General features: G+C 39.3%; 1 protein-coding gene across 1 annotated transcript in view; it reads left to right on the top strand.

The window, feature by feature from the left end:
* LOC121875995 (protocadherin Fat 1-like) overlaps positions 1-13,622 on the top strand; it is a gene marked incomplete at its 5' end in the record, with an annotated part of 192,474 nt that overhangs the window by 96,145 nt on the left and 82,707 nt on the right. Inside the window, one exon of the mRNA XM_042380838.1 lies at positions 9,281-9,380. Coding sequence (XP_042236772.1) covers positions 9,281-9,380 — 100 coding nt within the window. The remainder of the gene's footprint in view (positions 1-9,280; positions 9,381-13,622) is intronic.

Here is a 13,622-nt window from a genome sequence, read left to right as displayed (position 1 = left end):
GATTCTGTATTTGTGTTTGTTGACACCGCCAGTAATATGTAAATGGACTCTATCTGTCATTAACATACAGTTTAGAAAACTATCGTCCTCTTTACATTCATCGAAACATTAACAAAAAAAATACCGATGTTTACCTAATTCAGCTTTTTCCAGTTTCTACGCAACTTGGATATTGTGTGACGACGGATCGACATCTTTGGACTTCGGCCAATTGTCGCAGCTACGACACTGATTGTCTCTTATAGTCTCACTGTATAACGTCTCACGTTTTTAGATGGACACCCGCTACCTTCATCATAATTAATTTTAATAATTACGTCACGGGGCATCTCTGAGTTGAAATTCCCTTCTGAATGCTCTCTGAATTTCAACAACAGAAACGTATTCAGTATAGAGTTCAACAATAGTATTCCATGTTGGTACATCGTAATGTTCCATCGTTCCACCTTCCAGGACTCGACCTGTAACACGGAACAATATTTATTTAAATATACAGATATTTCTTAGAACTATATTCAATAAAAATGTTAGATACAGTAAATAGAACTTCGTACCCTGTGTTTCAGTTTCAATTGTTTCAGTTTTATCCCATAGTTGTTTATGGTCTTACAAGTTACACATTATAATAATAAACCGATATATATATATATATATATATATATATATATATATATATATATATATATATATATATATATATATATATATATATATATATATATATATATATATATATATATATATGCATATATATATATATATATATATATATATATATATATATATATATATATATATATATATATATATATATATATATATATATATATATTTCATTAGCCCAATAAAGCACGCGGAGTTCTACATACAATCAACACCTCAACCCGCCAGGGTAGTCCCCATTAGAGGTTCACGGCGCCATAAGCTCGTTGAACAGGCTTTGTGTGAAATATAACAGAGTCTAGGACTGCTTTTTGTATCCTGGTGGTCCAGAGGTAGCGTTCCCCAGTCACAGTCATGGGCTCGTGGGCCGTGGGTTCGAATCCTGGCGGGTTGAGGTGTTGATTGTGTATATATATATATATATATTTATATATTGTATATATATATATATATATGTTTCACCCATAGCAACATCAAGGGTGGTACAAAGATGAACATCTTTACATTTATTTTATATTAGTAAACGTTTCGGTTATCGCAGTAACCATCATCAGATTAATCAATAGAAAAGAAACAAAAATATGTAAACAAACAAAAAACAAGTAAGCATTAATATTGATAAACATTAATTATTAAAACAAATTTAAAAATCAAATAACATCAAACAAACCATGGCAGGGTACAGAGGGCCGACCGCTCGAGAAGCACACGAGTTCAACTGATTGTTCTCTCTGGAGATTGTAGGTTGTGTTCGTGAGGGAGGGAATACAATATTATGAGCAGCTCCATGTCTTGGCTGCTGCTGGTGGATTAGTGAATGAGGAGTCCAGTAATGGGTGGTCGTGCTGCTGGCTGTGGTTCCTGATCGCTGAATAAGGTGGTTTGGAGAACAGTTATATGTCCGTATACCCTCCACATAAAGTTCCTCCCAGTATATGTATACGGTATACCACTTCAGGCTCAGCACCTGGATATATGTGAACATCAGCACTTTCATCTCGCCCTTACGTAGCTCGTCTTCATTTACGGTACAGCCATTACAGTGAGACAGTATACGAATAAGTGAGGTGAAACTGGACGAGTGTTTGGAGTTATTATATACGAGACAGAGGTAGGGAGGTAGCTGGAGGGAAATTATTTGACGTAGATAAACAGACAGACGCCAGCCTCTCCTCCAACTGGTGTGCGTGTTCACATATAAGCCTCTTGTTTACTCTCCTCCTTCCCTTCATGTTTTCCACCATCTTTCTTGTCCACTTTCTTTACTGGAAAATTCTCTTAGTTTTACCCACCTTTCTCCACCCCACCATCACGGTTTTCTCTGCCAACACTTCACTTATACAGAATTTGCTACTTAATATTTTGTAACGTAATATATAATGTAAGAATCTACAGTACATACCTTCTGTCCATGCTCTCATTGATCTTCACAACCAAAAAATCCGTTTTGCATTACTATTTATAAACACAAGTAAACCAATTTGTTTTATATTTATTTAACTTTATAAGTATTTAACAACACCAAACACACACAAACACACAAATGTTGCTGCTCTTGTGTTTAGTGTTATGCGAATTAGTGAAGATTCTTATGTTTCTTCTCCATGTAATACAAACATTAAAGAGCTATTAATTGTTTGACTGACAACTTCAACCCAGTGAAGAAGGACTATTTTATCTCCTGGTAAGGTACTGCCCTGAGAGACCCTCTGTCTGTTGAGATACTGTCCAAGACCTACTATTTAATGAAAGACTATCCTATGAACCGTGTGTGTGTGGGGGGGTGGGGGGGGGGGGGTGGTTATGCCCTCTAAGCACGTAGCCAGGACACAGAACAATTGGTAAAAATATTGACTATCACCATAGTAAAGGCGTGTCATTTGTTATATAAAAAAGCATATTATCTCTACAACTGATACTTACTTTCACAATGTCTATTTTTCTGTCTGTCTGTTTGTCTGTCTGTCTGTCTTTCGATCTCTGTCTGTCTATCTATTTATCTATCTATCTATCTATCTATCTATCTGTCTGTCTGTATCTATTTATACCTCGAAAAAAAAAATCATTTTTTGCCACCATAAACTTTTTGGTTTCATTTAGTCAGCCCAGTACTCGGCTTTCCTGAGTTGATTGATGATGTTTTAGGGACGGAGGAATGCTTTTCAAGAACGGCTTCACTCGGCCAATTTTCAGTTCTTTGTCATCCTTGTTTTTATTCTATCAGAGAGAGAGTTACAAAAGACCATCGTAAATAGCGTGAATCCCACCGTGTTTTGACGCGTCTAGTGGTATCTGTGACCGTTTTAATACCAACAGATAGAGTGTTTTAATACCAAGAGAAAGAGTGTTTTAATACCAACAAAAAGAGTGTTTTAATACAACTCTGAGAGTGCTTTAATACCATCAGAGAGAGTTTTAATACCAACAGAAAGAGTGTTTTAATACCAACAGATAGAGTGTTTTAATACCAACAGATAGAGTGTTTTAATACCACCAGAGAGAGAGTGTTTTAATACCACCAGAGAGTGTTTTAATACCATCAGAGAGAGTGTTTTAATACCATCAGAGAGAGTGTTTTAATACCACCAGAGAGAGTGTTTTAATACCACCAGAGAGTGTTTTAATACCATCAGAAAGAGTGTTTTAAATCCAACAGATAGAGTGTTTTTATACCAACAGATAGAGTGTTTTAATACCAACAGATAGAGTGTTTTAATACCATCAGATAGAGTGTTTTAATACCAACAGATAGAGTGTTTTAATACCAACAGATAGAGTGTTTTAATACCATCAGATAGAGTGTTTTAATACCACCAGAGAGAGTGTTTTAATACCAACAGATAGAGTGTTTTAATACCAACAGATAGAGTGTTTTAATACCACCAGAGAGAGTGTTTTAATACCATCAGTGAGAGTGTTTTAATATTACCAGAGAGAGTGTTTTAATACCATCAGATAGAGTGTTTTAATACCACCAGAGAGAGTGTTTTAATACCAACAGATAGAGTGTTTTAATACCAACAGATAGAGTGTTTTAATACCACCAGAGAGAGTGTTTTAATACCATCAGTGAGAGTGTTTTAATATTACCAGAGAGAGTGTTTTAATACCATCAGTGAGAGTGTTTTAATATTACCAGAGAGAGTGTTTTAATACCAACAGATAGAGTGTTTTAATACCACCAGAGAGAGAGTGTTTTAATACCAACAGAGAGTGTTTTAATACCATCAGAGAGAGTGTTTTAATACCATCAGAGAGAGTGTTTTAATACCACCAGAGAGAGTGTTTTAATACCACCAGAGAGTGTTTTAATACCATCAGAAAGAGTGTTTTAAATCCAACAGATAGAGTGTTTTAATACCAACAGATAGAGTGTTTTAATACCATCAGATAGAGTGTTTTAATACCAACAGATAGAGTGTTTTAATACCATCAGATAGAGTGTTTTAATACCAACAGATAGAGTGTTTTAATACCATCAGAGAGAGTGTTTTAATACCACCAGAGAGAGTGTTTTAATACCACCAGAGAGTGTTTTAATACCATCAGAAAGAGTGTTTTAAATCCAACAGATAGAGTGTTTTAATACCATCAGATAGAGTGTTTTAATACCAACAGATAGAGTGTTTTAATACCAACAGATAAGGTGTTTTAGGTAGAGTGTTTAATACCACCAGAGAGAGTGTTTTAATACCACCAGAGAGTGTTTTAATACCACAGAGAGTGTTTTGGCCATGAAAGTGTTTTGTCCAACAGATAGAGTGTTTTAATACCATCAGATAGAGTGTTTTAATACCAACAGATAGAGTGTTTTAATACCAACAGATAGAGTGTTTTAATACCAACAGATAGAGTGTTTTAATACCACCAGAGAGAGTGTTTTAATACCACCAGAGAGAGTGTTTTAATACCACCAGAGAGTGTTTTAATACCATCAGAAAGAGTGTTTTAAATCCAACAGATAGAGTGTTTTAATACCAACAGATAGAGTGTTTTAATACCAACAGATAGAGTGTTTTAATACCATCAGATAGATTGTTTTAATACCAACAGATAGAGTGTTTTAATACCATCAGATAGAGTGTTTTAATACCAACAGATAGAGTGTTTTAATACCATCAGAGAGAGTGTTTTAATACCACCAGAGAGAGTGTTTTAATACCACCAGAGAGTGTTTTAATACCATCAGAAAGAGTGTTTTAAATCCAACAGATAGAGTGTTTTAATACCATCAGATAGAGTGTTTTAATACCAACAGATAGAGTGTTTTAATACCAACAGATAGAGTGTTTTAATACCAACAGATAGAGTGTTTTAATACCATCAGAGAGAGTGTTTTAATACCACCAGAGAGAGTGTTTTAATACCACCAGAGAGTGTTTTAATACCATCAGAAAGAGTGTTTTAAATCCAACAGATAGAGTGTTTTAATACCATCAGATAGAGTGTTTTAATACCAACAGATAGAGTGTTTTAATACCAACAGATAGAGTGTTTTATCACTACCAGAGAGAGTGTTTTAATACTACCAGAGAGAGTGTTTTAATACCACCAGAGAGAGTGTTTTAATACCATCAGTGAGTGTGTTTTAATACCACCAGAGAGAGTTTTAATACCAACAGAAAGAGTGTTTTAATACCAACAGATAGAGTGTTTTAATACCAACAGATAGAGTGTTTTAATACCACCAGAGAGAGAGTGTTTTAATACCACCAGAGAGTGTTTTAATACCAACAGAAGTGTTTAATACCAACAGATAAGTGTTTAATACCACAGAGAGTGTTTTATACCGAGAGTGTTTAATACCAACCAAGAGAGTGTTTAATACCAACAGAGAGAGTTTTAACCACCAGTGAGAGTGTTTTAATACTAACAGATAGAGTGTTTTAATACCAGGAGAGTGTTTAATACCACCAGAGAGAGTGTTTTATACCAGAGAGAGTGTTTTAATACCATCAGTGAGTGTGTTTTAATACCACCAGAGAGAGTTTTAATACCAACAGAAAGAGTGTTTTAATACCACCAGAGAGAGTGTTTTAATACCACCAGAGAGAGTGTTTTAATACCACCAGAGAGAGTGTTTTAATACCATCAGTGAGTGTGTTTTAATACCACCAGAGAGAGTTTTAATACCAACAGAAAGAGTGTTTTAATACCAACAGATAGAGTGTTTTAATACCAACAGATAGAGTGTTTTAATACCACCAGAGAGAGAGTGTTTTAATACCACCAGAGAGTGTTTTAATACCATCAGTGAGAGTGTTTTAATACCATCAGTGAGAGTGTTTTAATACCATCAGTGAGAGTGTTTTAATACCACCAGAGAGAGTGTTTTAATACCATCAGTGAGAGTGTTTTAATACCACCAGAGAGTGTGTTTTAATATTACCAGAGAGAGTGTTTTAATACCACCAGAGAGAGTGTTTTAATACCACCAGAGAGAGAGTGTTTTAATACCATCAGTGAGAGTGTTTTAATACCACCAGAGAGAGTGTTTTAATACCATCAGTGAGAGAGTGTTTTAATACCACCAGAGAGTGTTTTAATACCACCAGAGAGAGTGTTTTAATACCACCAGAGAGAGTGTTTTAATACCATCAGTGAGAGAGTGTTTTAATACCACCAGAGAGTGTTTTAATACCACCAGTGAGAGTGTTTTAATACCATCAGGGCAATAGTATTTTATAACACCGTCAAAATGTGTGTTTTATGGTTATCTAAGACGTCGCCTATAACAGCGTCTTCCAATAAATCCTTGTGTTTATAAGGTAAGTAATCAATGCTCATGAAGCCTTATATAGACCTGAACAGTTCACTATTAATATTGAAAATTCAACTGGAAATAGCCAATGAATAAATCAAATTAGAACAGTTATTTAAATTAATTGTAGAGTATATAGAAAACTTGATGAAATGTTATTAATAACACTTGACGGCTGTGGCCACAGATTCTAATAAAAAAACGTGTTACCAGACTCGTAAACCTGTCACTGGTTTTCACCACAAATTTCGTGTGTGCTTTCCATTTTACAAAATTAGAACGAGGAATTGTTGGAAAATATCGTTTCACGTACGATTTATGCATTTTTTTTTATCTTTTTTACTTAAACGATCGTTTGATACGACAGCGAGGCATGAATATTAGACCAAACAAAAGTTCTTTTGAAGTTGTCTTTGTAGAGGTGAAATTGTAGGTATTAACAACAAGGATGGACATGTTATCCTGAAACACAGATCTTTCATTCCTCAAAAGACTTATCAATAAAAATAAAAAAAAATCTGAAAGTTTACCTCTGTACACACGGACACCCACCCCTTCCTACGTCCGAACACTACATCTGTCTGTAAACATTTCCAAACTCTTGCTGGCGTCTAGGCTAAGCACTGGCGTTCGGACTCAAAATGATAATATTGTGAGGCCAACCGATGCCGACAGTAATAATGGCGTTATAGTATTTCCAGCTAAGCTGGCTCGTGAGCCACGCCCCTCATCTATAGCTACAAATAGCTGATTGGTTCTCCTGAGCGTCCCCCCCCCCCTCCCATCCCTCGGACTGCGCGTATATAAGCGCGTATTTATATTGACCTTTTATAATAGATATTAAAATTTTTCTAACATTCTCTCTGAAGTGTTAATGCCTTGAAATTATTTGCATTTTGATAATTCATTTATTTAACATTATTTCAGATATTAACAGGTCTGCTTACCAATTGTGAACACATTTAGGTTGAATTTTCTATGAACCAATCAGCTATTAGTATAGAAGAGGTGTGGGGGTGGACTATGGGCCAGGTCAGCCTGTGTTTTATTCATACTGGAGAATAATAAATTACGTTATTTCTAATTTAATTGGCTCCAGCCTTAATATATATAAAAAAATCGTTTTCATAATCTGATGACAGTGAAGTTTCCAATAAAATCTGTAGTCGAGAAGGAGAACTAGTGCTTAACAGAAGAGACATTTACAGACACAGAGAAACTTCCATTTATCTTATAAACTCTCTGGAATCCTGAATATGAGGACATACTAAGGAAAAGGAACAACAATAGCGAGTAGACAATTTAACCATTTCAGTCGAATTTGTAGTGAACTTATGTTAATAATTTTAGAGGCTTGAAAATATAACTAATCTAACCCGAACTGTCTAATAACCGATAATTATCAACCACTCTCTATATTCTGGAAGTTAAAATATTCCTAGATTTATTTTAGTCAATATATTTCCCTTACCTTTAAGCTGTTTTTTCCTGGTATACAATTATTTTTTTATTTCTAATCCATAAGAAAAAATATAGTGTATTTCCCACATTTTTTTCTTTTCTATATTTTTTCTTCATTCTTTTTGCAAACAGTTAACAGCCCATTGTAATTCCTCCAATACAGCGTCATTAAATTTGATATTTGACTGTCTCGTACCCGTGTTCATTACCCTATAACCCATGTGTTTTTATTTTACTGATTTAGCCGATGTGAGAACATTTGGGGGGTCAAGGGCGGATCAACACATTAACGTGTACAGTATTTCTAACAGCTGTTCCATTATATACGGATTACCTAATAGGAAAGTTGGTACACTGTAGTTTGTTATACTGTAGACCCATAAAATTATCTGAAAAAATAGTTTTGTATTTTCATTAATTTTATAAGGATTTTAGGTTACAAAATTATATATTTGTATTTATTGCCTTTGTTTATGAATACTGTATTTATGGTGTTGGTCAGAATCTTGTTAGTGGTGACTGACTACTAACTCCCACACTATTGATCATTCGTCAACACATTAATCGTATTTACCCGATTCTCAACTCCAGAAGTGTGGTAATGTGGTGTGTCTGTAATACGAGTATAAACCAGATGCCGCTGGTCATAACGTTCAATTACATTTGTGGCGAGAGTTCACTAAGTTTGAACAGAAATGCCATTTGTGTTAATTTTCACTGGGAATATATTACACTCATTGACACATACACACACACACACACACACACACACACACACACACACACACACATATATATATATATATATATAGCAGGTATATTATTAACACAGGTTGTTCACCTTATATACGTGAGTAAGGAACTACCAATTAACTTTATACACACACACTGCGCGAGATATGAACACAGTGGAAAAAAAGAATCCGTCCAGGCCTTTACAAATTCTTGAACCAATAGAGCTGGTTAACAGTGGTCTCTCTCATGGCACCTGAGCGATAGATCATGACGCTCTTGTGAATATCAACCCGAGTGAACTACAGTATATTGTTGTCCTCTGTGCTCAGCTGGCCAGGTCCAGTACACACGTCGCCGCCAGTGAAATATTTACAGACACCATTATAGGTGTCATCACAGTAGTGTAGATGATGGCTGTTGTTATCGGTTGCTGGAAAACTGTTGTATATTATGAGATGAAAACCACTGAAATGCCCCGATGGGAAAAAAAATCTAAGTGTGTTATTATAAATGTTTTTGCGTTTTATTTATAATATCTCATTAATTTATTTCTGACCTCAGGATGAGTTTTTATTTTCAGTTATCATTAACAAGAGTTGTAAGCTATTATTATAGTATATATATATATAAGTAATGCTTGTGTGTGTGTGTGTCGGGCAGGTGAGCACTGGATCGGCCGCGGGAACTGCGGTCACGCGCGTGTTGGCACTCGACCACGATAAGGGCGACAACGGCAGACTCTCCTACTCCATCGACGAGGGTAAGTGTGACTGTCTCCTTCCCTCCATGATCATGGTGGAAGGGAAGTGATCAGCCTCCTCCTCTCTTCCCCACATCACGTGAAACAAGTTGTTCATTATACAGGAATACTTACTCAGGAATTTTAATACAAGGCACAATTTTCTTCCATACAAACTTCAACTCTAGGCAAGCCAAGTTAACCTAACACTATTTACCCACCATCGTTTAAATGAACATAACCTTCACATAAATGTATATAGTGTTCTTAACTGTATATTACTCTGAGCTCTTAGTTTGGAACTTTTCGTCCTTTGGGTGGTTGAATAACATTTGTAACTTCCTTCCTCCCAGTCTCCCTGCCCTCCCTCGGTCTCCCTGCCCTCCCTCGGTCTCTCTGTCCTCCCTCGGTTTCTTCCTCCTCCTAACACCGTTTCCTTTCTCTTGGTTTAGACAACATCTCCGCTTCGCTCCACACTCTTCATTTGTTTCCTCTTCTTCTGTGCTTCTACTAATCTCTCTCCGCCATCTTTTTCTATCCCTCTTCTCTCTCAGCTGAGGTAATGTGTTCTCCCTTCTCAGACCCGTTAGAATATCATCGCCCCGTAATTTTAATGTAATCCACTTACTTCATTCCCCCACCTCTCTCTGTTTACAGTCATTTTATTTAATATCTTTCTTCACAGCTCACATTCATGGCTCTTTTTACCTCTGTTGGTCTTTCATTAACTTTTTTTATTGTCATTATTATCTATTTTACTTCTACTTAAGTTCCAGTGTTCTCAACAATCACACACACACACACACACACACACACACACACACACACACACACACACACACACATTCATACTTTTATTTGTTCTGTTCTTTCATTCATGATGCTCTTTGTCTCGCTTTGTTTATACCACCATCGCTGCATACTGTTAAAACTGTTCTATTTCTCTCCCGCTATTTTCATCCCAGTTAGTGAGGCTTTACCGGGAGGGAGGACACAGTCGAATATTTACAAAGTAGAATTTTGTGTTGTTGTTGCTGTGGAATTGTGGTAGAAAGTGATCCGTGGCTGTAAGGCTTAGGTAGATTGATGACAATATATATATTTGGTAAAAAAAGGAATGAGTGTCATAGTAAGACTACGGTAATGCTGAGTGACATGTTTTGGTGTAGACTGAATTGGTGGTGATAAGTGTGATGCTGTTGATTTTAGTGATAGAGAAATTATGATGATGTTAGTGAAATGTGGTGGTAGTAATGGTAAAAGAGGAACATGATGTTTAATTAGTGGTTTTGTTGATGGTGTTGTATATGTTAATGGTGGTAGTTGTAATGATAGTAGTGGTAATAGCGGTGGTAGTTGTAATCATAGTGGTGGTGTTAGTGGGCTGCCACCTTTATATATAAGCTTTGGGTACAGTTCCCTTTTAACTTGGTTTATATATAAATAAATTAAGGGGTTAAGTTACAAACCCAAATGGTCTTTCTCTCCATTTATTGATAAACTAAAAGTGTCACAGTCTATAGTTAAAGCACCGTAATTAACACTGTAAGCTGTGAGTGTTAGTTAAGGACAGGGCTCAGCTTGACTGAGTTAAGCCACCCGTCCGACGATTCGCGTAAGGCTCAAGTGAAGACTGGTGCTCTGAGGGGAGGCCAGGCTGACTCTCCATTCTCAAGGTCGGCCTACTGATAGAGGACTTTCCCCTCACATGAACAGCACATGGCAACTCACAGCTTATGGAAAATTACCGTGGGGTGATTGTATTATATAAACTAAATGTATTAACTCAATTTATATAATTGTTATTGCCATGAGACAGGGGCTAATACAATGGTGTGTGGTGGTGATGGTGTGTGGTGGTGATGGTGTGGTGGTGATGGAGTGGTGGTGATGGTGTGTGGTGGTGATCGTGTGTGGTGTTTATGGTGTGTGCTGTTGATGGTGTGTGGTGTTGATGGTGTGTGGTGGTGATGGTGTGTGGTAGTGATGGTGTGTGGTGTTGGTAGTGATGGTGTGTGGTGTTGGTAGTGATGGTGTGTGGTGGTGGTAGTGATGGTGTGTGGTAGTGATGGTGTGAGGTAGTGATGGTGTGTGGTCGTGGTGGTGTGTGGTGGTGATGATGTGTGGTGGTGATGATGTGTGGTGGTGGTAATGATGGTGTGTGGTGGTGATGGTGCGTTGTGGTGGTAGTGATGGTGTGTGGTGGTGGTGTGATGGTGTGTGGTAGTGATGGTGTGTGGTGGTGGTAGTGGTGTGTGTAGTGATGGTGTGTGGTGGTGATGACGTGTGGTGGTGATGATGTGTGGTGATGGTGTGTAGTGTTGATGATGTGTGGTGGTGATGGTGTGTGGTGGTGATGATGTGTGGTGGTGGTAGTGATGGTGTGCGGTGGTGATGACATGTAGTGGTGATGGTGTGTAGTGGTGATGACGTGTGGTGGTGGTGGTGTGTGGTGGTGATGGGTGTGATGGTGATGGTGTGTGGTGGTGATTGAGGATGGTGGTGATGGCATGTAGTGGTGATGGTGTGTAGTGGTGATGATGTGTGGTGGTGGTGGTGTGTGATGTTGATGATGTGTGGTGGTGATGGTGTGATGGTGATGGTGTGTGGTGGTGATCATGTGTGGTGGTGATGGTGTGTGGTGTTGATTGTGTGTGTGTTGATGGTTTGTGGTGGTGATGGTGTGTGGTGCTTATGGTGTGTGGTGGTGGTAGTGATGGTGTGTGGTGCTGATGGTGAGTGGTGGTGGTGTGTGCGATGGTGATAGCATGTAGTGGTGATGGTGTGTAGTGGGGATGATGTGTGGTGGTGATGGTGTGTGGTGGTGGTGGTAGTGATGGTGTGTGGTGGTGATGTTGTGTGGTGGTGATGACATGTAGTGGTGATGGTGAGTGGTGGTGGTGGTGTGTGGTGGTGATGGTGTGTGGTGGTGATGGCATGTAGTGGTGATAGTGTGTAGTGGTGATGATGTGTGGTGGTGGTGGTGTGTGATGTTGATGATGTGTGGTGGTGATGGTGTGATGTGGTGATTGTGTGTGATGGTGATGGTGTGTGGTGGTGGAAGTGATGGTGTGTGGTGGTAGTGGTAGTGATTTGTGTGTGATGGTGGTTTGGTGGTGATGGTGTGTGGTGGTGATTGTGTGTGGTGGTGATGGTTGATGGTGGTGATGGTGGGTGGTGGTGATGGTTGGTGGCAGGTAGTGGAGATGGTGTGTGGTTGTGATGGTGTCTGGTGGTTATGGTGTATGGTGGTTATGGTGTGTGGTGGTGATGGTGTGTGGTGGTGATGTTTGGTGGTGGTGATTGTACGTAGTGGTGATGGTGATGGTGGATGGTGGTGGGTAGTGGTGATGGGGTGTGGTGGTGATGGTATGAGGTGGTGATTTTGTGTGGTGGTGATGGTTGATGGTGATTGTTACCGTCTATTGTGAGTCGCCATCACCTCCTCACCTTCCTAACCCACCACTCCTCACCTTCCTCACCCACCACACTCCTCACCTTCCTCACCCACCACACTCGTCACCTTCCTCACCCACCACATTCCTCACCTTCCTCACCCACCACACTCCTCACCTTCCTCACCCACCACACTCCTCACCTTCCTCACCCACCACCTCTCACCTTCCTCACCCACCACATTCATCTTCCTCACCCACCACCTCCTCACCTTCCTCACCCACCACACTCGTCATCTTCCTCACCCACCACACTCCCACCTTCCTCACCCACCACACTCCTCACTTCCTCACCCCACCCACACTCCTCACTTTCCTCACCCACCACACTCCTCCTTCCTCACCCACCACACTCCTCATCTTCCTCACCCACCACATCCCCACCTTCCTCACCTTCCTCACCACCACTCCTCACCTTCCTCACCCACCACACTCGTCATCTTCCTCACCCACCACTCGTCATCTTCCTCACCCACCACACTCCTCACCTTCCTCACCCACCACACACTCCTCATCTTCCTCACCCACCACCTCCTCACCTTCCTCACCCACCACCTCCTCATCTTCCTCACCCACCACACTCGTCACCTTCCTCACCACCACACTCCCTCACCTTCCTCACCTCACCCCACCACACTTCCTCCTTCCTCCACCCACCACATTCCTCACCTTCCTCACCCACCACATTCCTCACCTTCCTCACCCACCACACTCGTCATCTTCCTCACCCACCACATTCCTCACCTTCCTCACCCACCACACCTTCCTCCCACCCCACCACACTCGTCACCTTCCTCACCCACCACAT

The sequence above is a fragment of the Homarus americanus genome, unplaced genomic scaffold (assembly GCF_018991925.1).
Source record: "Homarus americanus isolate GMGI-L3 unplaced genomic scaffold, GMGI_Hamer_2.0 scaffold19952, whole genome shotgun sequence".
NCBI classification, from domain to species: Eukaryota; Metazoa; Arthropoda; class Malacostraca; order Decapoda; family Nephropidae; genus Homarus; species Homarus americanus.
Note: the sequence above shows the minus strand (reverse complement) of the source record. Positions and strands in the feature narration are given on the sequence as shown.